The sequence below is a fragment of the Pteropus vampyrus genome, unplaced genomic scaffold, assembly GCF_000151845.1.
Source record: "Pteropus vampyrus isolate Shadow unplaced genomic scaffold, Pvam_2.0 Scaffold120, whole genome shotgun sequence".
Lineage (NCBI taxonomy): Eukaryota > Metazoa > Chordata > Mammalia > Chiroptera > Pteropodidae > Pteropus > Pteropus vampyrus.
The window spans coordinates 687,705-713,166 of record NW_011888901.1 but is presented as its reverse complement, the minus strand read 5'-3'; the positions used below and the strand labels follow the sequence as shown (position 1 = coordinate 713,166).

The 25,462-nt window shown below is 39.3% G+C and overlaps 1 protein-coding gene across 1 annotated transcript in view; it reads left to right on the top strand.

The window, feature by feature from the left end:
* COL4A6 (collagen type IV alpha 6 chain) overlaps positions 1-25,462 on the top strand; it is a 303,150-nt gene that overhangs the window by 217,962 nt on the left and 59,726 nt on the right. Inside the window, exons 4-5 of the mRNA XM_023534147.1 lie at positions 10,452-10,586; positions 11,764-11,808. Of these exons, the coding sequence (XP_023389915.1) occupies positions 10,452-10,586; positions 11,764-11,808 (180 nt within the window). The remainder of the gene's footprint in view (positions 1-10,451; positions 10,587-11,763; positions 11,809-25,462) is intronic.

Below are 25,462 nucleotides of genomic sequence, written 5' to 3'. Positions count from 1 at the left end.
TTGTGCATGGGATGGCTTATCATTGTAAAGATGTCAATTTTTCCCAAATCTATTCATCCAATGTCATTCCAATGAAAATACCAGCAGGCTATTTTAAGGAACTTGAAAAACGTATTCTAAAATGTATAAGAAGAATAAATGCCTATGAATATCTAAATCAATTTTTAAAAAGAACAGAAAGAGACTTGCCCTTCTACAGTTAGAGACATGCTGCAAAGATGTTATCATCATTGTCATCATTATCATTATCATCATCAACTGTAAGACTGGCATAGTAAAAGGCAAATAAACCAATGTAATGGAATATAGAGCTCAGAAACATGATAAGATCAATGCAATCTCACAGCAAGAGAATAATGGGTTGTTTAGTATTAGAAAGAGTAGATCACTATGTGACAGAGCTTCTCAATCAGTCTATCACACTGCAAACCACAAATGGATTATAGAGGTGCAGAGCTCTTGATGCTCTTGAACCTTAGGATGGTCAGGAGGAACCCAAAATGTCCAGACCTCCTAAGCTGGTGGCCGCCATCTCTGGCTATGAGCAGCTGCATCAGATTACCACATTAAGTTGAGAACATACTATCATATTCTCTCTGTGCTATGACATGGAAAAAAACTGAGAAGCATTGCTATATGAAGAAAAATAAAGTTTGACAACTACCACATATCACATTAAAAGGTGACCTCCAGATAAATTAAAAGCCTAAATACAAAAGGTAAAACTAAAAATGTAGAAGAATTTCTTCGTAATTCAAAATGGTGTAAGGCTTCATGAATTTTACTACATCAAGCTTAAGGATTTCAATTCAGTGAAGGACGCCATAGACAAAGTTAACAGACAGATGATAGACTAGAAGATATTTGCAGTGTCTAAAACTGAGAAGGCAATGGTACCTAGAATGTCCAAGGAACTCTGGTAAATTGATGAGGAAAAGGAAGAAAATACAATAGAAAAAATGGGCAAGTATATTCACAGAATGGACAACTCCCAGAAGGGGACTGAATTTGGTTACAAGCATATGAAGAAATAATCAGTCTTACTAGTGTTCAGACTAATGCAAATTAAAATAACAGTGAGATACCACATTATACTCATCAAATTGACAAAAATTAAAAAGTCAGATAAGAGAATAAAGTCAATAATATTTTAATAACTATGTATGGTGTCAGATGAATACTAGACTAAGTCAGTGATCACTTCATTAGTTATGTAAATGTCTAATTACTATGTTGTACATCTGAAACTAAGAAAATATTGTATGCCTGGAAACCATTTGGTTGGAAGCCAGCTGGTAAGAGAATACAGGATGAATTTAAGTGTCAGCAAGGAGACCATTATGCCTGAAGTCTAGGGCAGATAGGGTTGTTTAGTGGAAAATAAGCCTGCAAAGACAGATGGTTGCTGAATGGTAAAGGGCTTTCAATGCTCGGTTAAGGAGTACGGGTTTTATTTAGAAAGTAATAGGGCGTGATTTACAGTTTTGAGCAGAGGGGCAATAGGATCAGATCTGGGAAGATTACTGTCCAGAATGTTAGACAGATTGCAGCAATGTTTGACTGGACATAGGGATAACCCCCAGAGGCTGTTTTCATTATCCAGGTGATGGCTAATGAGGGACTTAGCTAAGTTTCTGTTGTTGGTCCCTAGGGACCAGTAATGGCCTAAGGAAATTGGCAGAACCTGAGAAATAAGTTATAGTGGTGTCTCATTTTTCATAGAGGAAGTGGGAGAGCTACAGAAGGTGGATGAAATCAAGAGGGGGCAAGACCCTTTGGGCAGAATGGAAGGGGCCAGTGAAGAGGCCTATGAGAGGATAAAAGACTGAAGAACCCATAGTATATTGCAATGAAGGCTAAGGAGGGGCTTTCAGAAAGGTAAAGAGTATTCAGCAATGATGAATGATGCAAAGGTCTGTGGGACTGGAATTTAGCAGAATTCACTGGTTACTTTCTGGAGAGCACTTCCAAGAGAGAGGAGTAGTTAGGTCCAGATTGCCAGGGGTTGGGGAAAGTGGTAGCAGAGGAAGTCGAGGCAGTGAGTGTTGACTATAATATCAAGAAGTTTGCTCTGGAAGGGTAGTGGAGAGATGTGGTGGTCAGTTGTGGGGAATAGTAGTCAGGGGGTCAGAGGACTGATGTTTGTTTTATTTTTTAGTATTAGGAAGACCAGAGTATGTTTTCAAGACCAAGGGAAAACAATCAGCCAAGAAGTTATGAGAAAGTAGAATAAGAGTTACCAGACTAAGGTCTCAAGGGTTAGGAGAATTCCTCTGAGCCCTGGAGCAGCCTACCTGGCAAGGTTCATTGAAAGCTAGCCTTGCTGTACCTTGATTTACAGCTTTCCCCTAATCAAACTCTTTCATGTTGCTCTTGGGAGATCTTCCCTCTTCCAGATGGACTTACTAGCACTTCCTTCCCCTCCACCCCATCACTCTCTCCTCACTTAGTTTTTCCTTCTCCTGAGTTCTGGAGACTGGTTGAAACTGGACTAATAAAGAAATCCCTCTTTGTCAGTCAACAAGTCAAGAGGAGCAATTAGCTGCTAGATTTTAGGGCCAAAGGACCTGAAGCACTCAAAGTCTTGAAGGGGAAAGTACTTGAATGTTTGTTCACCAGTCAGCTTTAGGGGTCAATAGTTGCTACTCTTGGCAATGGCAGGCTTCATTGGGAACTTTATCTCTACAGAATTATTCGTTAATGTTTTCTGAAAGATTGCCAGCCCCAGATCTAGAAGCTTTTAAAATCCTCATGAAAGCAGAGAATTAAAAAAGTGGTGATCAATGGAGACAAGCGGGGCATGGGGCCTCTTGCCCAGTTAACCTCCCAAACCAGGCCCCTGGCTGGACTGGCCAACTCCCCTTTCATCTCTTTTTCTCTCCCAGGTCCTAGTGTTTGGCTCATTTTGCTTCCTTTTCCAGCTGCTACTCCCTCCCTCTCCACCTTCTCACCTGGATTCCTCTTGGAATAGTTTCCTGCTTTCTCTAGGAGCCAGATAATTGTTTTAAGTTGTTTAAACTGCTTTCACTGTTACTATCTCTAAGAGAACAATTAAGTCAAGTAAGATATAGCAACAGTGTAAATGACACTATGGAAGTGGAGAAGGTACAGAGGACCAAGAACTGACAAAACATGAGTTTTCGACAAACTGTGAACATGTGAGCTACCTGCTTCCCTCCCCACACATGTCATTGACTCTGCCCAGGGAGTTGGCATCAGCCTAAACCATCTCCCTTTGAGCTGGATGCTAGACCCAGCTACAAGGTCTTTTAGTCTGAGGTAGATGTAGCCTGACCTTGTTAACAGTCTGGTGGATTTTCTCCATGTGTGGATTTCCAGGTTGCTCTCTCTGGCTCAAGATTTGTCTTTACAGAATTGACTCAAGTACTAAATGCTGCATATAATTCATATCTATAACTGGTCAGACTTCACACTTTGAGCAAAGTCAAATTTTCTAGTAAATTATTTGTTTATCGGGAATTCCTAGCTCTCCTCTGGCTTTCGCTAGCCAGGACCCCAACATCAACTATGTCAACAATGTTCTCATGTCCTTCTATTGAATCTATCCCTCTCCCTCACCCAAGTCCTCACCCCCAGTACTTCTGATGTATGTGCTAGTGCCCAACTCTGGAAAATCCCACCGTCTGTTTTGCTCGCTCCTGCACCTGAGCTTCCAAATACTGTTTGGGGAAGCTTCGCACAGACATATTCTCTAGTGTCCGTGGAACTCCCAGGGCTGCTTGGCAGCCCTTCACACTTTCCTAACAATTAACTCCCTGCCATGTCCTCCACAGCAGGGGTCCCCAACTCCCAGGCTGCAGACTGGTACAGGCTGTGGCCTGTTAGGAACCAGGCCACACAGCAGGAGGTGAGCGGTGGGCTAGTGAGCAAAACTTCATCCGCATTTGCAGCCGCTCCCCAGCGCTAGCATCGCAACCTCAGCTCCACCTCAGATCATCAAGCATTAGATTCTCATAGGAACACTGGTCCCTGGTGCCAAAAAATTGGAGATTGGTGCTCTAAAGGAAGGGCAAAAGGAAAAGTGTTTTGAAGTTTCTTAAGTATTCTGTCATCATTAGTTTCTTTCTTACCATGTATTTCATGGCTAGGAGGGAGATCCCCAGCTACTTAGGCTAGAGTCTGTTAAACTCTTGCATCCTCTCTACTCTGGCCCCATAGCTAAGATGGGAATTCCAGTTGGAAAGTAAGGACTAATTGTAAAATTTAAGCTACCTAATTCCTAGGCTGGAGGTCAGGGATCTCTGCTCCCCTTTCCCTTTTCCACAAGGGGTTTGTCAGGATGGCAACAAAGTTTTTTAATCTCATTAAGCGAATGAGACTTGAAAATATCCTTCTCGAAGATGCCCAAGTATACATTTGATTCTGTATTTTCATTCATTCCACAGTTTACTTTACCCTACAATTATGTTTTGTCTGTCTACAACACATTAGACACTGCATCTCCAGAGATACTGTGGTGAACAAAGTTAACTGAGCTACCTGACCTCTCAGACCTTCCAGTCTAGTGAGAGAAACAGGTGCTGAACATACCCTAAATGGCCCCCAGACATCTCTTTAAAGGAGAACCCTTCATCTTCGACCTAAGACTCTTTCCTGTAGGCTTCCTCATGTCAGTCAAGAGATCCACTCAGTTACCCAATCAAGAAACCTGGGAGTCATCCTTCATACCACACTTTACTTTATCCATCAGTTTCAATACAGTACCAAGTCTTGTCAGTTTTAGCCTCTGAGATATCTCTCAGATCCATCTTCTCCCTGTCTCCACTGCCATGAACCAAGTCCAGGTCATTGTTATTTCTCTTTCCAGAGATCACAGCCTCCTCACTGTGTTCCCTGTCTCTGGGCTTTCTGCCCCATCCACTCCATTACTCTTCTGATATGTCTAGAGTTGATACTGTATGAACTTGGGTAAGTCCCTTTCCCTTTCTGTGCTTCAGCTTCTCTAACCTGAACTAAATGATTTCCTGTCTTATAGAGCTCTCTTTTCCATGGTTCTGTGATCAGAATGTTCTTGATTGTACTCTCATGCAGCTATCTAGTCTTTCAAAAACAATATTGAAAGACGGGCTTTTCAGTGTATGTATTCATGCATTAATTTCTCCATTCATTCAGCAAACATGTACTGAGCATCCACTGTGTACTAAGCATTATAGGTAGCACGGATAATTCAGTGGGGAGTAAGACATGGGCCTTGTCTTCAAGGAGCTCAATCTGTTTCGAGGGTATGGATACAAACAGGAAACATAGCCCATACTCTGGGGTAGGGGTAATTATGAAAGGCTCTCTGGCTCCCTAGAGGAGTTGGTATCTTGATTGGAGCCTGAATGATAAACAGAAGCTATCCAGAAGAGCAGAGACATGTATGTACAAAGGCCCTGGGTCAGAATGCTAAGAGAGAGTAAAGCAAGACTGGAAGATGGCAGACCAAATGGGAGACTGGCAATACTCTAGAGGAGAAATGAGGAAGACCATGAACTAAGACCATAGGGATAGAGATAAATGGACAGGTTTGAGTTATATTTTGGAGGTAGAATTGATAGTTCTTGCTGCTAGATTGAATGTGAAGGTGAAAGAAAGACAGAGGTCATGGAGGACCCTTGGATTTCTGGCTTGGTCAACTTCATGGATGGACTGCCATTTACTGAGTTCCTTTAACTCAGGAGGAAGAAGCTGCTTTGGGGAACGGGGTTGGGGAGAAGATGATGAGTTCAGCTTTGGTCATTTTGACTTTGAGTTGGAATATCCAGGTGGAGAGGTCCAGTAAGCCATTTGCTGTAAGACCTGGTATGCTGAGAAGAGAAATCTGGGCTGCAGGTTCAGATTTTGGAATCATTAACACATAGATGAGGTCTCTTGAGGAGAATAGAGAGACAGATAACGCTCATTTCTAGACCCACATCTCTGCCCTAAAGACAGTTTCTCAATAATGTCTCTGCATATCCCACTTAAAAGGAGCATTAAGCACCCAAGCATAACTTCACCATTTTATCATGAATGATACCTAAAGAAGAAAAGGAACTGATATTTTATGCTATCTGTCAAGTGTTCATTAACTCACTTAAATGCTCACAATAACTCTACACCAAAGCTCCCAGCCCTAGAGATTCTGAGTGGTTAAGTCACTTGCCCAAGGTCACATAGCTATTAAATGGCTGTAATGAGATTTGACTCCAAGTCTGTCTGACTCCAGGTCTGTCTGACTCCAGAGCCTGCACCATGATACCACCTAACAGCAGTGCACTACATCCTGCAATATAGCTGTATCCTTAGGAAAACCTGTGCACACCCCTTGTCCCTTTTATGCTTCATAAACAGCATTTGCATCTCCTAGCTTAATGATTTGCTCTCCATTAAAATACAAATCCCCCTTGGGAGAGGTAAAGCTCTAAGTTGTTGTCAGACATTTATGCCTCAGTGGGAATGAGTTTCAAATTCTTCCTTAGGAACAAATTTTAATTTTATAGGGAAGAACACTGGAACCTTGAGGTAGAGATAAAAAGGCAGGAAAGGGCCTCATAATGAAAAACCAACCCCCTCTCAGTTTTACAGTCCTACTTAGTTTGAGGCATGTTCTTTTCAGTTTCTTAGATGCTATTTCTGCATGTGTGTACTACTTTATATGCAGACCTATTTCTGGGTTTGTTACCCCAGTTATCTGGGTCTGGAGCTATGGATGTGGTCGAATATAATACTTTAAACTACATACTGACCCCAACCCACTGTGGTCAGCAGAAGACAGCCAGACTAGGGTGCAGTTGTGAACCTGCAATTCCTGGCCTTAGGCACCAGTCTCAGCTCATTCTGTTGAGAAATAGACCCTGATGTGCATATTTAAAATCCCGAGCAGATGGAGGCAGGAGACCATGTTGGAAAGACTTGGAGGAGTCCCTTCTGCCCTGTTTGGGTCTATTTGCCAAAATAAATGACAAGTATCAGGCTAAGGCATTCATCCAAGCACGTTGAAATTCTGCTAGCAGTCAAAAAAGTGATGGTGTTTCAGATTGCTCTGTGAAATGGTCAGAGTTAAGAAGAGAAAATAATGTGTGAGCATCTGGCTGCTTCAGCCTACTGATGAGGACAGTCCCAGGGGTGGACCTTGGGTTAGGGGGACAGCCTCAAAGTCCTCCTAGGACATCTGCCACTGGCAAAAAGGGAGAGTCACACACTGGCAACAAGTGGTCTGGTTTGAACCTTGCAACGTCCTCAGTAGCTATGTGACCTAAACACGTCCTTCCCCTTCTCTTGGCTTCCTATTTCCATCATGTATAAAATGGAATGGTCTCTAAGGGCTCTTCTTATTTGAACATTCTGCGACTCTCTGACACAGGTCTGGTTTCTTTTTCTTTGTGTTGAAAGAGGCCCACCCACTCACCTGCTTATGTGTAGCCATTATATTCTCACACTGGCCTCTGCTGGCTATTATGAAAAGTGCCTCCGATAGCTTCTTTGGAGAAAACCCCACCCCAAAAGTAGTTAGGTTTCAGCAGTCCATTGGTCACTGCGACATAAACCCTGTGCATTGGAGACGACGGAAAAAGATCATACAGCTATAAGCATAGCCTACGCATATCTAGAGATGGCTAACAAAACAAATGACAAAAGAAATGTCTCTTTTTTTTTAATTTTGCCATCTTCATTTGTTTGCAGTGCTCTGTACCACTATATGAAAGGACCTCAATTGGGTGGGAAGGCCCCTTGTCTTATATCCTATGACTGCAGACTCCAGAAAGGCCTGACACCACGCTGAGTAGGTGGTTCTGAGCAGTGCCTCAGAGGCCTTGAAACATCCCACAGGCCCTGATTCTGGCCCTTAGGTCACTCTGAGCAATTTCTAGCTGGGGCCAGGCCAGAAATACATGTTCCTTTGAGGGGTGTCATTTCAAATGGCTTTTTGTAAAAAGAATTAGAACACAAGGAATTCATGAGTTTTTCGAGAGACTTACTTTAATCTCTCTGGCTGGAACAGAGGAGTTGGCTATGTGACTGTGGCAAATTCAACATGCCCACCCTGCCAAGAGAACGGGAGCAGGCCATGGAACCCTGCCTTTTCTGGATACAATCAGATTTTCTGTTAATTCCAGCCCTAGAATTGCCTTACTCCTTAGTCTTCTTGCCTACTCTTGCTGAGCATGTGCTCACAAAGACAAGAGGCCCAAGCTGGAGTATGCCAGCCTATGGGCCCATGCCAGGCAATGCTCAGGCTCTAGTGGTGTGAGCAAGATGGGAATTGAGTCACACCACAATCTGCTCTCTCAGTAGCTGTTCAATGGTTTATCATGCTCTTCATCTCTCCTTCCTTAATGCAGGAAAACTTTGAATAGGGCTCAGATTAGGATCAGGTATTCAGTGCCCTGACTGCATCCTCTCTGCTAGTAATAACATGGCCTTGGCAAGCCTATCCTGCCTCCCATCCTCCCACCAAGCAGTCTCCTCTTTCCTCAACAGCTGGTTCTTATTGGTCTCTCTTGTTCCAGCTTCAGGCAGGCTGCCCTGGCTTCATGGTGACACACACACATGTTCTCCTGAATGCTGGTTGATGAGTTTCAGCCCTGAAACACTGCCTTCCTCCCATTCCTCCCCTGTCCCCAAACCTCTAAGAGTTCCCTATTTCCTACCACATCAAGTCTTCAACTTTCCTGCCTTGCTTTCCAGGCCCACTTCAGTTGGGATCCACTTAGCTTTTGCAGTGTGTCCCATCACCCTCCCCAGCCATGGACAGAATGTAAGCATTCCATAAACTCACCACGGCCAATCCTTCCTTTATGTCCCCGCGCCACTTATGCTGTGTTCCGGACTTATACTGTTTACTGTGGTTTTATGTACATTACTCTTGAAAGCTAGGCCCACATTTTAGACTTCTCTGTTAATTCTCAACAGCACCCTAGCACAACTTTTAAAAAGTATTGCTCTTCTTTCTTGTTTCACATACATGTATATGTAAAAATTCACCAGCGTAATAAATAACAGAGTCATTAAAAACAAAATTCCAACAACAGGAATAAGAGCATAAAAAGTAAAAGGTCAACTTTCACCCCATCATTTTCAGAAATATGCTCATGAAATAATCTGTAGCCTAGCATCCTTTGTAATCTGTATGCATGTTGGGAGTCGAAAAAGGTTGAGTGGTAGGTGGTACCTCCCCACCCAGAGAATTGCATCTCCTTGGAAAGAGCATCTTTTCCTTTTCTGCAAGAGTCCTAGGTCTTCATGGGCCTGACTGACACTGGAAATTGTACTTTAATGGCCCTGTACAGCTGGTGATCACTTGCATCTCCAAGATATGACTCTAGCCACTGCGTAAAGCATCTCTCCTGTTTTCCACCTTTTAAAAAGTAAAACTTGAAGGTGAATATTAAAGGGCATGTTTAATGGGCTTTTCTCAGAGTTTTTCACAGATCTATAGGAAATTGCAGACAGTAAAGAGGCTGAGAGGTGGAGATGGGAAGCATTTATGAAAATGGCTTTCTACCTGATGTGGTGTTGTGTTCTCTGAGAGGCAATGAACATTACTAATGGTTTTCACTTTTCTGCCAAGAAAATTCAGTCCCTGCTGGCATTTGTTCTAAATGATAGACTAGCCTGCCTGTGTTGCACCCACTGGGGTTAATTCTCTGTCTCGGTCAGCTTTAAAATGTCAGCCCGAACTCTCAGACTTAATTGTTACAGACACTTTATAACCAGAGTGTTCAAAACCCTCAGGGTGCTCCCTCTTGCTATCATAATTGATACATAATGGATATTCTAAGGCTCCTTTGATTTTACCCCTTCAACACCTGTACAGTTGGCAGGGGTAAAGGGAAGGAGAGAGGTAGGGAGGGAGCAAATAAAAAAAAATTGTGTGTATATGCATGTTTGTGTGGTTTTTCCCTGTGAGCATCTGTTTCTAGTAATGGGGTCCTAAGGTCTGCCAACCAGAGATAAGCTCTAACAGGTTGGTCGACCCGTGGGTTTTGGGGTTCTCTCCTTTCTGGACCCTGGAGGCAACTTTCTTTAGGCACAGCCATTTCTGGACTTCACTGCAAGCTTATGGTTGGCCATTTGGATGTGAGTTATAAAATGTCATGATGCTCTCCAGTATTCTTCTGTTCTTTCACTACTTTGACAGTCTGATAGATGGCCTGGAATTAACTAGGAAGGGGACAATATTATCCAACCTGAATAACTAATCTCCTAAGAAGTACAAAGTTGAAGGATCTTGGTGCACATAAATCTTATTAAATGTGCTTGTAAAATATGTTCTATCCAAATAAGTTTAGAGCCCCTAAAATAGCTTTTTCTGATCTGTGTCTGGAACTTTGGCATGCTTCACAGATCTCTAAGCCAAAATTATTTAGTGAAGTGATGACAGTGTTCTCTTTGTGCATGGGAAAATGGGAAATGTTGATGTTAAGTCCTCTGTTAACTAATTGCACTCCTTCTGTCCATCTTAGGGCCAACCAGGATCAATTGGAATTCAAGGTCCATCAGGTCCTCAAGGATTTGTTGGCCCTAGTGGTTTATCAGGATTGAAAGGAGAAAGGGGCTCCCCAGGCCCTCTGGGACCATATGGACCAAAAGGAGATAAGGTAAGAACACCAAAGCTTGATTGTCCTTTGACTCATAGGTAACAGTTATGAAGGTGAAAGGTTCTAAATCTCGGTTCTGTTGTGGAAAAAATACTTATCCTGAATACTGTGATGCCAGGCTACTTGCTTTAATAAGAGGCAGGCTGAGAGATATGCTACTAATGGATCAGCCCATTTCTGGAGAGGCTATGGTAAGCAAGCCACAAAGTGTATGTATTATTACTTGCTAGACAAGTGGGCTCACCAGGATGGGAAGTCATGTGGGTTTGAACTGGACATGGGTCAGAAATCTAATCAACCTGACAGTAGAAGTCAGGAATTCAAGCAAGACAACTGGGAAGCAAGGGCTCAGAATGCTTAGAAGCAATTTGGGCCACAAATAGAGGGGGAAAATGCAAGAAAGGAAATTGATTGTGCCATAGTGGCTGACTGACTGAGTTTAGCAGCTCACTTTATGTTTTCTGCTGATTTTAATCACCTCTTATTCGCCCCATTGGTGAGGGAAGGATTCCCACTCTAGGATTCTGGGGATCACCAAAGATATGACACCTGACACTGGACAGAAGAGATCACATATACTCACAGCACAAGGGAGAAGGACACCACATACTATGGAGGGCCACACGGGGTCAGAATAAACCAGAGGGGTTATGGGAGGCAGACTTTGTAGTGTCAATAAGGTGAGATGCCCCTTGGTTCCTGAGGGAGGATGTGATTGGCTTGTTTGAATAATTCAGTGGGCCAGCAAGGAACTGAAACCTACTACTCAGGGATAAACAGACATTGTATCTGGTCTGTTTGATTGTAAAGATTGTTTGCCTAGGAGACCTTATCTACAGGAGCAAAGTGGAAAGGGGAACTTGGTTAGGCCATTTGAGGCACTCACAGTTTTCCCAGATATCAAAGCAGCATGTGATATTGAGCCTTAATTTTAGACCTTATACCACATTGCCTAAGACAAGAACTAGTCTCAGAACACACACACATGACCAGGACCATAGATAGAAGCAAGTAATCACTTGGAACTGGAGTAGGGAGCAAGGTGGTACAATGTGGAAACGGAGATACAAAATGTTTCTTAACAACCTAGGTTGTGAATCACATGAACAAACCCACTGAATCAAATGGAGCTCAACTGAATTGTCTCTTACATTCCTCTTTATACTCCTTTTTTTAGGGTCCCATGGGAGTTCCTGGCTTTCTTGGCATCAATGGGATTCCGGTGAGTGGGTCCACAGGGCATTTTAAAATATCACCTTTAGGTTCTGCCTCATAACTCAAGCATTTTGGCCTTAGCAACAAACATATTGTCTTATGAAAGCATGCTCAGGGTCAAGTGTTGAGCTGTGCATGATAAAGTTTGAAGGGCAGTGGTCACACAGTTTCCCTGGGATTTAGTTATAGGCAGCACTAAATCAGATGCTTGGGGTTCAGGGACATGTGCAACCATAAGAAATCATCAATATATTAGCCAAAATGAGTTAGGTTTTCTGAGTTGAGGGGAGCTTTAATTGGGAGTGAGAAACTGATTCTGAAGTATGGAGACAGTACCACATCAGAACACATACATACTCATTATAAGAAAATTAAGGAGGTACATGAAATTAGATAGAAAAATACTTAATAATATTCGATACAGTTCATTCTAGTAAATTGCTTTTCTTCAGACTCATCTCGTTTCAGAGTGAATCTCCCGTTAGTTCTTACAAAATGACTGTTCCCAAGATCACTTGGAGGCAGCTTTTTTCATTAATTCTGAGGACCTGGCTTTGCTGGAGATGAGTAGGGAGTTTGAAGTTTGCAGACATCTCCTTCACCTATTTCATCCAACCCAAGCTCTTAGTTTCTCTATTTTCACCTTATATTTCTATTTATTACACCATGGTTCCATGGTGACATTTTGTCAGCCTTTAAAATACAATATTTAGAACTTGCTGCTATCACTTTTTAGTCATTTCTTTTGGCACTTCACTATATATATTTAGTCTTCAGCCTGGGCTGTTTGTCTATAGCAATATTTTTTTTACCTTGTTTAAGAGAAGAACCCAATCTTGTGTGGAAGCCCTAGACTTACCAGCTTCTTGTGTGACAGTGTATAATCATCTAGTATCAGGAAAGGGGGCTCAAATCTTTGTGTCAATCCATAGGTCTTTCTTGAGCACTTCCTATGTGCTAGCACTCTGCTATGGGAGTACAGATATAATCATTTGATCCATTTTCTCTCCAGATCTAATATACATTTGTGGATTTGGAGAATAGATGGCTCACTTATCTTGTTTTTGTTACATGTATCAACAAATAGGCCGTTGGATTTCTGCATTTTATTCAAGTACAGAATCTACAAAATGCCCAGAACTGGACCAGTAGGGAAATAAATGATTGGGATTGGCTTTTCTTTTATGACATACCCTGGCATTATCTCATGGCTATGTCTCTATGGCCACTTTATGCAGAGTCTCCCCTCAGAATATGTATCTTCTGGGAGCCAGTAGGTAAGGGATAGTAGCAAATTGGAGGCTTCCTCTTCCATTTATCCTGTGGAGCTGGCTTCACCGGAGGTGAGAGGGGGATTTAGAGAGTGCAGCAATACTATGCCCTTCTTCTTGTAGTCTCTTTTTAATGGGGACTGGAGGGAAGTGAATCCTGTGATGCAGAAGCTGATTCCAATTCTGAGCTAGAACCTGCCCCAGAGTCCAACTGGACTCTTCTGCCTCTAACTTGTAACTTAGAGAGCACTAGGGCTTGCGGGAATAGATTACTTCTCTTTGGTGCTTCATTGCTTGAGAGAATGAGTTGCAGGTGTCCAGATTCCATGAAATAGGTGTGCTCCACTCAGTAGAAGTCCCCAGGGCCTTGGACCTTCGCTTGGCCCTTCCCTTGACCAAAGATTGTATATGTTTTCTTTTGACTTTCGATTGCTTTAAATTTAGGATCTAAGCCTCACTTAGTCCATGAAATTTTTTCTCCTTTGCTTCTCCTCTCTCTTCCAGCTATTCATGATATATTTATTGAGTACCTTCTGTTTATTGCTTACATCTTCCTTTTATCTCCAGTTTCCCATGAGTCCTTGATGTCTCTCCCACATACTCTAGCTATTTATTACATGTGGCCCATAATATTTATTGATTATCTTGTGTGATAGTCTTATACAGTTCTTTGATAAGGAACTAGGACCAGTTCCTAGTCTTCTGCTCCTCTCAGAGGCCTTAGAGATCCCAGAGCTGAATTCAGCATATAGTAAGAACTCTAAAAAATATTTGAGAGACTGACTCCAAATTCTAGTGCCTATAAACACAACAGTTCTCATACTGGCAGGACTCCATCACACAGAGGAAAATACAGACACCCTTGGCCCAATTAGACTAATTATTTTGCTTAACTTTCAGCGACACTTATTAAGGAATTTGGCTGAAGCCAACAGCTTCCCTAACACATGTTACTAAACTGGATCGCTGCACAGATCTGGTTTCCCTCTTCATATTGGCTGATCCCAAAACGCCATTTTTGCTGTCATGTAGATAGTTTCAACATGAATGAGCAAGTAGTCATTCCCTGATCATCTACATCTGTGCACTAAGGGGCACAACAACCGGTTGAGAGAATGAACAAATATTCATCAAGATTTTCAACATTAAAACAACATAGACTAGGGGTGGTAGGGCTGTGGCTTTTAATGATATCACAGCTGTGAGTTGGGGCTGTTTGTACCCACAGAATTGTATGTTTATCAAATGTTTTCAGTTCAAATAAGTTGAGAGCAGAAGTTTTAAAGTTGTCTTGCAATTTATGTTTGGCTTTTCCCATGGAGTCAAATAGCAAACATTTTCCTGCCTAGAGATATGTAAATGAACCCACTAGATTTATATCTTCAAAGTGAGTCCATACCACTTACCAAATGGAAACATTTCCTTTAAAAGATGGATTCCGAGGAACATTGCTTTTCTGGAATACAGCGGATCCTCCTATTCTATGTCTTCAATCCCTTGTGGTTATATAGAACCATGGTTTCCTCCCTCAAAAAGCTATATTTTCCTGGAAAGCTGCACACACAGGAAGGGCAATGTGCCAGAAATGCTGTGATACTGAGAGCTGAGAGGAGACACAACTCAGCCCAATAGCTTGTCCTTGCTGACTTGCTCGAGAGAAGATGACTTACTATTTCTTGAACTCCTATGTAATAAATTTAGTCTCATTAAATTTTAAACATAAATATTTATTTATTTATTTTTAAGTGATATTGGTTAATGAAATCCATTAACTTTCAGGTATATAATTTAACATTAAGGCATATATATATTGCATTGTGTTCAACTCCCATAGTTAGATTTCTTTCTGTCATCACATATTTGACCCCTTTTACCACATCTACCTTCCCTCATACCCCTCCCTCTTACCCTCTGGTAACCACTAGACTCTTGTCCATGTCCATGAGTCTCTGTTTGTTTGTCCTGTACGTATGTTGCTTTTAGATTTATATCCCACATATAATTGATATAATGTGGTTCTCAATTTTTTCTGTCTGGCTTATTTTGCTTAGCATGATGATCTCGAGATCCATCCAAGTTGTCACAAATGGCAGTATTTCATCTGTTCTCATGGCTGAGTAATAGTCCATTGTATATATGTACCAGACCTTCTTTTGCAAATCTTTGGTTTGCATTATCCTAATAGCTAGCAATGTTGAGCATCTTTTCAAATACTTCTTGGTCATTTGTATGTCCTCTAGGGAGAAAGATCTGTTAAGGTCCTCTGCCCATTTGTTGCCTGGATCATTTGTTTTTTGTTGTTACTGAATCATATGAGTTCTTTGTATATTTTGGATATTAGGCCTTTATCGGAGATATTGCTTGCAAATATATTTTCCCATTCAGATGGCTGTCTCTTTACGTTGTTGACGATTTCATTTGCTGAGCAGAAGCTTTCTAGTTTGATGTAGTCCCATTCATTTATTTTTGCTTTTCCTTCCCTTGCCTTTGAGGTCAAATTCATAAAATCCTCTTTAACTCCAAGGTCCTTGAGCTTAGTTCCTATGTATTCGTCTATGCGTTTTATAGTTTCAGGTCTTATATTCAGGTCCTTAACCTCTTTTGAGTTAATTTTGGAGTGCAGAAATAGACAACAGTCTAGTTTCATTCTTGTGCAGGTTGCTTTCCAGTTTTCACAGCACCATTTATTGAAGAGGCTTTCCTTTCTCCACTGTATGGTTTTGGCTCTTTTGTAGAAAATTATTTACTCATATAAACATGAGTTTAATTCTGGACTCTCGATTCTGTTCCGCTAGTCCATATGTCTGTTTTTCTGCCAATCCCATGCTGTTTTGATTACTGTTGCTTTGTAGTATAATTTGAAGTTGGGCAGACTGATGCCTCCAAGCCTTGTTCTTTTTTCTCAGGATGGCTTTAGCATTTCTGTGTCTTTAGTGCTTCCATACAAATCTGATGATTTTTTGTTCTATTTCTTTAAAAAAGCCAATGGGATTTTGGTGCAGATTGTATTAAATCTATATAGCGCTTTAGGTAATATGGTCATTTTAACTATGTTGATTCTTTCAATCCGAGAACACGGAATATCTTTCCATTTCCTTGTATCTTCTTCAATTTCTCTTAATAGGGTCTTATTGATTATATTATATAGGTCTCTCACATGTTTTGTTAGATTAATTCCCAGGTATTTTATTCATTTTGTTGCAATTGCAAAAGGAATTATTTTTTCCACTTTTTTTTCTGACACTTCATTATTAGAGTATAGGAACTCTATGGATTTTTGAACATCGATTTTGTATCCAGAAGTTTTACTGTATTTGCTTATTGTTTCTAGTAGTGTTCTTGTGGAGTCTTTAGGGTTTTCTATATAGAGAATCATGTCATCTGCAAATAGTGACAGTTTGAATTCTTTGTTTCCTACTTGGACTTTTTTTATATCTTTCTCTTGCCTGATTGCACTAACTAGGACCTCCAATGTTATATTGAATAACAGTGGCAATAGTGGACAGCCTTGCCTTGTTCTTGATCTTGAAGGGAAAGTTTTTAGTTTTTCACCATTAAGTATAATGTTGGCTGAGGGATTGTCATATGTGGACTTCATTATGTTAAGGTATTTTCCTTTTTCTTTCCGATTTTGTTAAGTGTTTTGATCATAAATGGATTCTGTACCTTGTCGAAGGCTTTTTCTGCATCTATTGATATAATCATATGGTTCTCATTTTTTAATTTGTTTATGTGGTGTATCACATTAATCAATTTGTTGAACCATCCTTGTGCCCCTGGGATGAAGCTCACTTGATTGTGGTGTATAACCTTTTTAATATGTTGTTGTATTCGGTTATCTAGTGTCATATTTAACAATTTTGCATCTGTGTTCATGAGAGATATTAGTCTAGTGTTTTTTTTTGTGTGTGTTATCTTTACCAGGTTTTGGTGTCAGGGTAATATTCAACTCATTAAATAGTTAGGAAGTATTGACCCCTCTTCGATTTTTTGGAAGAGGTTGAGGAGAATAGGCATTAACCCTTCTTTGAATGTTTGGTAGATTTCACTGGTGAAGCCATCTGGTCCGGGAATTTTACTTTTTGGTAGGTTTTTGATGATTGTTTCAATTTCCATACTGCTAATCAGCCTATTTAGATTTTTCATTTCTTATTGATTCATTCTAGGAAGGTTGTATCTTTATTGTTCATTTATTCCAGGTTATTAAGTTTAGTGTTATATACTTTTTCATAGCATTCTTGTATGATCCTTAGTATTTCTGCAGTTCTGTTGTAATTTCCCCTCCTTCATCCCTGATTTTGTTTATGTGTGTCCCTTCTCTTTTTTCTTTAGTGAGTTAAGCCAGGAGTTAGTCAATTTTATTAACCTTCTCAAAGAACCAGCACTTTGCTGCATTTAGTTTTTCTATTGTTTTTGTTTGTTTGTTTGTTTTATTTTCAATTTCATTTAATTTTGTTTTAATTTTGATTATTCTTTCCTTCTGCTGACTTTAGGCTTATTTTGTTTTTCCTTTTCTAGTTTTTTAAGATGAAGCATTAAGTTGTTTATTTGGGCTCATTCTTGTTTTTTAACATATGTAATGATATAAACTTTCCTCTTATGACTGCTTTTGCCATGTCCCATAAGTTTTGATATGTTGTACTATCATTATCATTCATTTCTATGTATCTCTTGATCTCTCTTTTCATTTCTTCTCTGACCCAGTTATTCTTCAGTAGCATGTTGTTTAATCTCCATGTATTTGTGGTTCTCCCTGATTTCTTTTTACAGTTGAGCTCCAGCTTCAAAGCATTATGGTCAGAGAATATGGTTGGTATTATTTCAACCCTCTTACATATGTTGAGGCTATATCTGTGTCCTAGTATGTGGTCCATCCTTGAGAATGTTCCATGTGTACTAAAGAAGAATGTATAAGCAGCTGTTTTGGAATGGAAGGCTCTATATATATCAGTTATGTACAGTCGATCTAATGTGTTATTTAAGGATGCTATTTCCTTATTGATTTTCTGTTTAGATGATATGCCCATATCAGACAGTGTGTTATTTAGGTCCCCTACTATGATAGAGTTTTGGTCTGTTTCTCCCTTTAGTTCTGTTAGTAATTGCTTTACATATTTCGGGGCTCCCTGATTGGGAGCATAGATATTAATAAGTGTTATGTTTTCTTGGTGTATGATTCTCTATATCATTACAAAGTATCTCTCAGTATGTTTCTTTACCTTTTTTATTTCGAAGCCTATTTCGTCTGATATTAGCACTGCTAATATCAGTGCTCTGAATGCCATTTGCCTGAAATATCATTTTCTAGCCTTTCACTTTGAGTCTGTATTTGTATTTGGAACTAAGATGTATCTCCTAAAGGCAGCATATAATTGGGTTTTGTTTTTTGATCCAATCTGCAACTCTGTGGTTTCTATTGGTAAGTTCAGTCCATTTACATTTGGGGAGCTTATTGAAATATGAGGATTTCATATAACCATTTTATGTTTTCCTTTCTGGTAACTCGGTGTTTCCATTGTCCTCGTCCTTATGTGTCTGTTTTTTTGTTTTTTTTGTTTTTTTGTTTTTTAATTTTCATGGGGTTTTGTGGGTTTTCCCTTTGGTCCTTCTTGTTTTATGTTATATACTTCAGTTCTGTATCTTTGATGTGTGGTTACCATTAGGAATATGTAAATGATAGTTAAATATATACAGTCGTGCATTTTCTTCTACTCATGCCTTATCTCCATTCCTCTTTGCGAATCTGGATCTTTGAATCCTCCCCTTTTCAGTCATTGTTGTCTCAATTTATCATTATATTTGCTGAACATTCATTACTCTCTTACTATAGCAAATCTCTTTTTATTGTTTAAGCTTATAACGCCCTGTTCCTAGTAAGGGTTGCACTCCTCTGCTTCTGTCCGCCTGCTAGTCGCCATACTCCTAGGTATGTATTTTTTTTTTTTGTCATTTTGTTTTAGTTGATATGATTCATTTCACTATTTCCTGTATGCAGGACTTATAGTAGAGAATTCCCTCCATTTTTGTATGTCTGGAAATGTCTTTCTCTTTCATATCTAAAGGAGAACTATGCTGGATACATTGTTCTTGACTGGTAGTTCCTATCATTTAATAGTTTGAATATTTGATTCCACTCTGTCCTGGCTTGTAAGTTTTGTGCTGAGAGGTCCAAAGATATTCTAATGGGTTTTCCTTGATAGGTTACTATCTTCTTTTCCCTGGCTGCCCTGAGAATTTTTTCTTTGTCATTGATTTTTTTTTTTAATTTTTAATTAAGTGTATTGGGATAACATTGGTTAATACAATTATATAATTTTCGGGTGTACATTATCATTTGACATCTGTATATTCTATTGTGCATTTACCACCCAAAGTCCAGTTCCCTTCAGCTACCATATATTTGATCCCCTTTACCCACTTCATTGTCCCCCTAAACTCTATATTTGACCCCCTTTACTCCATCTCCCTCCCGCTTCTCCCCCATCCCACTAGTATCCACTAGTCTATAGTCCTCTGGTGACCACTAGCCTATAATCCATGTCCATGAGTCTCTGTTTGTCCTTTTCATTTGTTGCTTTTAGGTTTATATCTCACATATACGTGATATCATGTGATTTTCAACTTTTTCAGTCCGGCTTATTTCGCTAAGCATGATTATCTCGAGGCCCATCTATGTTGTCGCAAATGGCAGTATTCCATCTCTTCTTATAACTGAGTATTATTCTATTGTATATATTACCACACCTTCTTTATCCAGTCATCTATTGTAGGACACTTCGATTGCTTCCTAGCCACTGTGAATAATGCTATGAATATCGGTGTACAAACATCTTTTCAGAGATGGGTTTTCAAGTCTTTGGAGTAAATACCCAGTAGAAGGATTGCTGGATCATAGGATAGATCAATTCTTAGTCTTTTGAGGAACCTCCGTACTGTTTTCCATAGTGGCTGTACCAATTTGCAGTCCCACCTGCCGTGTATAAGGGTTCCTTTTTCTCTGCATCCTCTCCAGCACTTGTTATTACTTCTCCTGTTGATTATAGCTATTCTCACAGGTGTGATGGTATCTCATTGTGGTTTTGATTTGCATTTCCTTAATAGCTACCGATGTTGAACATCTTTTCCTATATTTCTTGGCCATCTGTATGTCCTCTAGGGAGAAGTGTCCCTTCAGGTCCCCTGCCCATTTATTGCTTGGATCATTTATTTTCCTGTTGTTGTTGTTACTGAGTCGTATGAGTTCTTTGTATATTTTGTATATTAGGCCCTTATCAGAGGCGTTGCTTACAAATATATTTTCACATTGAGTTGGGTTTCTCTTTACCTTGTTGACAATTGCTTTTGCTGTGAAGAAGCTTTGTAGTTTGATGTAGTCCCATTCACTTATTTTTGCCTTTACTTCCCTTGCCTTTGAGGTCAAATTCATAAATCCTCTTTTAACACCTTGAGCTTAGTTCCTATGTTTTCTTCTATGCATTTTACTGTTTCAGGTCTTATATTCCGTTCGTTCATCCATTGTGAGTTAATTTTGCTGTGTGATGATAGACAACAGTCTAGTTTCATTCTTTTACAGATGGCCTTCCAGTTTTCCCAGCCTTGAAGCCTTAAAGAGGCTTTCCTTTCTACACTGAATGTTTTTGGCTCTTTTGTAGAAAATTACTTACCAATATAAACATGGGTTTTATTCTGGACTCTCGATTCTGTTCCACTGGTCAGTATGTCTGTTTTTCTGCCAATCCAATGCCGCTTTGATTACTGTTGCTTTGTAGTATAATTTGAAGTCGAACAGAGTGATGCCTCCAGCCTCATTCTTTTTTCTCAGGATGGCTTTGGCAATTCCGGGTCTTTAGTGCTTCCATACAAATCTGATGATTTTTTGTTCCATTTCTTTAAAAACTGCCAATGAGATTTTGATGGGGATTGCATTAAATCTGTATAATGCTTTAGGTAATATGGTCATTTTAACTACATCGATTCTTTCAATCCAAGAACACGAAATATCTTTCCATTTCTTTGTATCATCTTCAATTTCTTTTAATAGGGTCTTGTAGTTTTCATTCTATATATAAGTCCTTCACATGTTTCATTACATTTCTTAGTAAGTATTTTATTCTTTATGGTGTAATTGCAAAAGGAATTAATTTTTCTACTTCTTTTTCTGACACTTCATTATTAGAGTGTAGGAACGCTACAGATTTTTGAACTTTAACTTTTTATCCAGAGACTTTACTGTATTTGCTTATTGTTTCTAGTAGTGTTCTTGTGGAGTCTTTAGGGATTTCTATATAGAGAATCATGTCATCCGCAAATAGTGACAGTTTGACTTCTTCATGTCCTATTTGGATGCCTTTTATATGTTTCTCTTGTCTGATTACACTCTCTAGGACCCACAATGTTATATTCAATAACAGTGGCGATAGTGGACAGCCTTGCCTTGTTCCTGATCTTAGAGGGAAGGATTTTAGTTTTTCACCATTAAGTATAATGTTGGCTGAGGGTTTGTCATATATGGCCTTTATTATGTTAAGGTACTTTCCCTCTATACCGAATTTGTTAAGTGTTTTGATCATAAATAGATGTTTCTTATCAAAGGCTTTTTCTGCATCTATTGATATGATGATATGATTCTCATTTTTTAATTTGTTTATGTTGTGTATCACATTAATCAATTTGAGTTTGTTGAACCTTCCCTGTGCCCCTGGAATGAAGCCCACTTGATCGTCACGTATAATCTTTTTAGTATGTTGCTGTATTCGGTTCGCTAGTATCATATTTAGGATTTTTGCATCTTTGTTTATGAGAGATATTGGCCTGTAGTTTTCTTTTTTTGTGTTATCCTTATCAGGTTTGGGTATTAGAGTAATATTGGCCTCATAGAATCAGTTAGAAAATATTGTCTCCTCCTTAATATTTTGGAAGAGTTTGAGGAGAATAGGCATTAAATCTTTGAACGTTTGGTAGAATTCACTGATGAAGCCATCTAGTCCTGGACTTTTACTTTTTCATATGTTTTTGGTGATTGTTTCAATTTCCATACTGCTGATCAGACTATTTAGATTTTCCAGATCTTCTCCATTCAGTATAGGAAGACTGTATTTTTCTAAGTACTTATCCATTTTTCTAAGTTATTAAATTTAGTGTTATGTACTTTTTTATAGTATTCTTGCTTGATCCTTTGAATTTCTGCAATGTCAGTCATAAATTCACTTCTTTCATCCCTGATTTTGTTTATTTGTGTCCTGTTCTCTAGTGAGTCTAGCCAAGGTTTCGCCAATTTTATTAACCTTCTCAAAGAACCAGCTCTTTATTGCATTTATTTTTTTCTAATTTTTGTTTTCAATTTCATTGATTCCTGCTCTAATTTTGATTATTTATTTCCTTCTTCTGACTTTAGGCTTCATTTGTTCTTCCTTTTCTAGTTTTTTAAGGTGAAGCGTTAGGTTATTTATTTAGGCTCATTCTTGATTTTGGAGATAGGCCTGTAATGATATGAACTTTCCTCTTATGACCACTTTTGCCATTTCCTAAAAGTTTTGATATGTTGTAACATCATTATCATTCGTTTCTATGCATCTCCTGATCTCTCTTTTTATTTCTTCTCTGACCCGGTTATTCTCCAGTAGCATGTTGTTTAATCTCCATGTATTTGTGGTTCTCCCTGATTTCTTTTTGCAGTTGATCTCCAACTTCAAAGCATTATGATCAGAGAATATGGTTGATATGATTTCTACCCTCTTATATGTGTTGAGGCTATCTCTGTGTCCCAGTATGTGGTCAGTTCTTGAGAATGTTCCATGTGCACTAGAGAAGAATGTATAAGCAGCTGTTTTGGAATGGAAGGCTCTGTATATGTCAATTATATCAAGTTGGTCTAATGTGTTATTTAAGGATGCTATTTCCTTATTGATTTTCTGTTTAGATGATACGTCCATATCAGACAGTGTGTTATTTAGGTCCCCTACTATGATAGAGTTTTGGTCTGTTTCTCCCTTTAGTTCTGTTAGTAATTGCTTTACATATTTTGGCATTCCCTGATTGGGAGCATAGATATTAATAAGTGTTATGTCTTCTTGGCGCATGATTCCCTTTATCATTATGAAGTGTCCCTCAATATCTTTCTTTACTTTTTTTTATTTTGAAGTCTGTTTCGTCTGATATTAGTACTGTTACTCCCACTTTTTTCCAAATGCCATTTGCGTGCAATATCATTTTCCATCCTTTCACTTGGAGTCTGTATTTGCCTTTGGAGCTGAGATGTGTCTCCTGGAGGCAGCATATGGTTGGGTTTTGTTTTTTGATCCAATTTACAATTCTGTGTTTTTTATTGGTGAGTTCAGTCCATTTACATTTAAGATGATTATTGAAATATGAGGTCTTCTTATAGCCATTTTATCTTTTACTTTCTGGTAGCTCTGTGTTTCCATTGCTTCTGTTTCCTTGTGTTTCTGTTTTCTCTATTTTGGTTGTTTTTTATGGGTTTCCCCTCTGGTTCTTCTTATTTTATGTTATATACTTTAGTTCTGAATCTTTGGTGTGTGGTTACCATTACAAATATGAAAAGGATAGTTATATATATACAGTCATCCATTTTCTTCTGCTTATGCCTTATCTCTATTCCCCTTTGCAAATTTGGATCTTTGAATCCTCCCTTTTTCAGTCATTGTTATCTCAATTTGTCCCTTTGTATGCTGAACGTTCATTACTATCTTGCTATAGCAATTCTCTTACTATTTAAGCTTATAATGCCCTGTTCTTAGTAAGGATTGCACTCCTCTGTTTTTATTTGCCTGATAGTCGCTTTACTCCTAATTATGTTTTTTTGTTTGTTTTTGTTTTTGTTTTTTAGTCATTTTGTTTTAGGTAAACTGACCCCTTTCAGTATTTAGTGTAGTGCAGGCCTCATAGTGGAGAATTCCGTCAATTTTTGTATGTCTGGAAAGGTCTTAATTTCTCCTTCATATCTAAAGGAGAGCTTAATTTGATACATTATTCTAGGGTGGTAGTTCCTTTCACTTAATAGTTTACATATTTGATTCTATTCCTTTCTGGCTTGTAAAGTTTGGGCTGAGAAGTCCGATGATAATCTAATGTTTTTTTCTTTATAAATTACCGTTTTCTTCTCCCTGGCTGCCCTGAGAATTCTGTCTTTGTCATTGATTTTTGATAACTTTAATACAATGTGTCTTGGTGAAGGCCTTTTTGGGTTGAGATCATTGGGCGTTCTATTGACTTCTTGAATTCCAAGCTCCAGCTCATTTCTTAGATTTGAGAAATTCTCATCCACTATTAGTTTTCTAGTCTCTGCTCCTTTTCTTCACCTTCGAGAATGCCCATTATTCTTATGTTTCCTCTCCTGATGGTATGAGCTAGTTCTTGTATTTCTCTTTCATTATCTTTCATTCTTCAGTTTCTCTCTTCTTTCTTCTGATTTATTTCTAGATTTCTGTCTTTGATATCACTGATCCTTCCTCCATTTTGTCAACTCTATTTCCCAAGCTTGCTATTTCATTTTTCAACTATTGTAGTGTTTTTGTTTGTTTGTTTGTTTGTTTGCAGGTTTTGTTTTTGTTTTTGTTTTTGTTTTTTAAAAATTTCCAGAATTTGTATTTGGTTCTTTTTGAAGGTTTCAATCTCTTTTCTCTGCTCACTGAGTTTTTTCAGAAGTACCATCCTGAATTCTCTATCTTTTAAGTTGCATATTTCTATGTCTGTAACCTTATTTTCTGGAGATTTTTCTCTTTCTTTCTGAGATGCCTTGTCACCTTGGTTGTTTGTGGTGTTTAATGGACTATTTCTCCACCTGGGCATTAATGAAAATGTATTCTGCTTTTTTTCCTGAAAGATTTATTTTATATGATCTCTCTTTAGCCTGCTGCAAAGAAGGCGCTTTTCTTTTGGTTTCCGGTTATTGGCGTCTAAGCCTCTTGGATCCCTGCTTTATATAAAGCCTTTAAAATGCCTTTTTATTTTCTGATAGATATTTAATCACACTTGCTACTCTGTTTCAGTCCCTGTCTGTGTCAGTGAAGGTCTTGGCAGCGTTTGCTCAGATTCCACTGGAGCTCTGCGGTGATGGGTCTCAGAGGGTATGTGGGAGGGTCCCTTTGGGTTGGGATTTCAATGCTGTGGCTCAGCCTCAGTTTTGCAACCACGGCCAGTAAAAATCAACTATTGTCTCTCTGAGGTCCCATCCCACTTCTCTGCTTTCTGCCCTGATGACTGGGCCCAGCCGCCTGCCACGTGGAACTCATAGCACGTCCAAGCAGGACTGTTCAGGGAAGTCGTCGGACCTTCTCCCCTCCTTGTCCTCCTGCAGGGAGCTCTGGCGGCTGCTAGAGGCAGCTTCTTTATTTCTCCCAGTCTGTCACCCGACACCCGGGGTTCTGACCT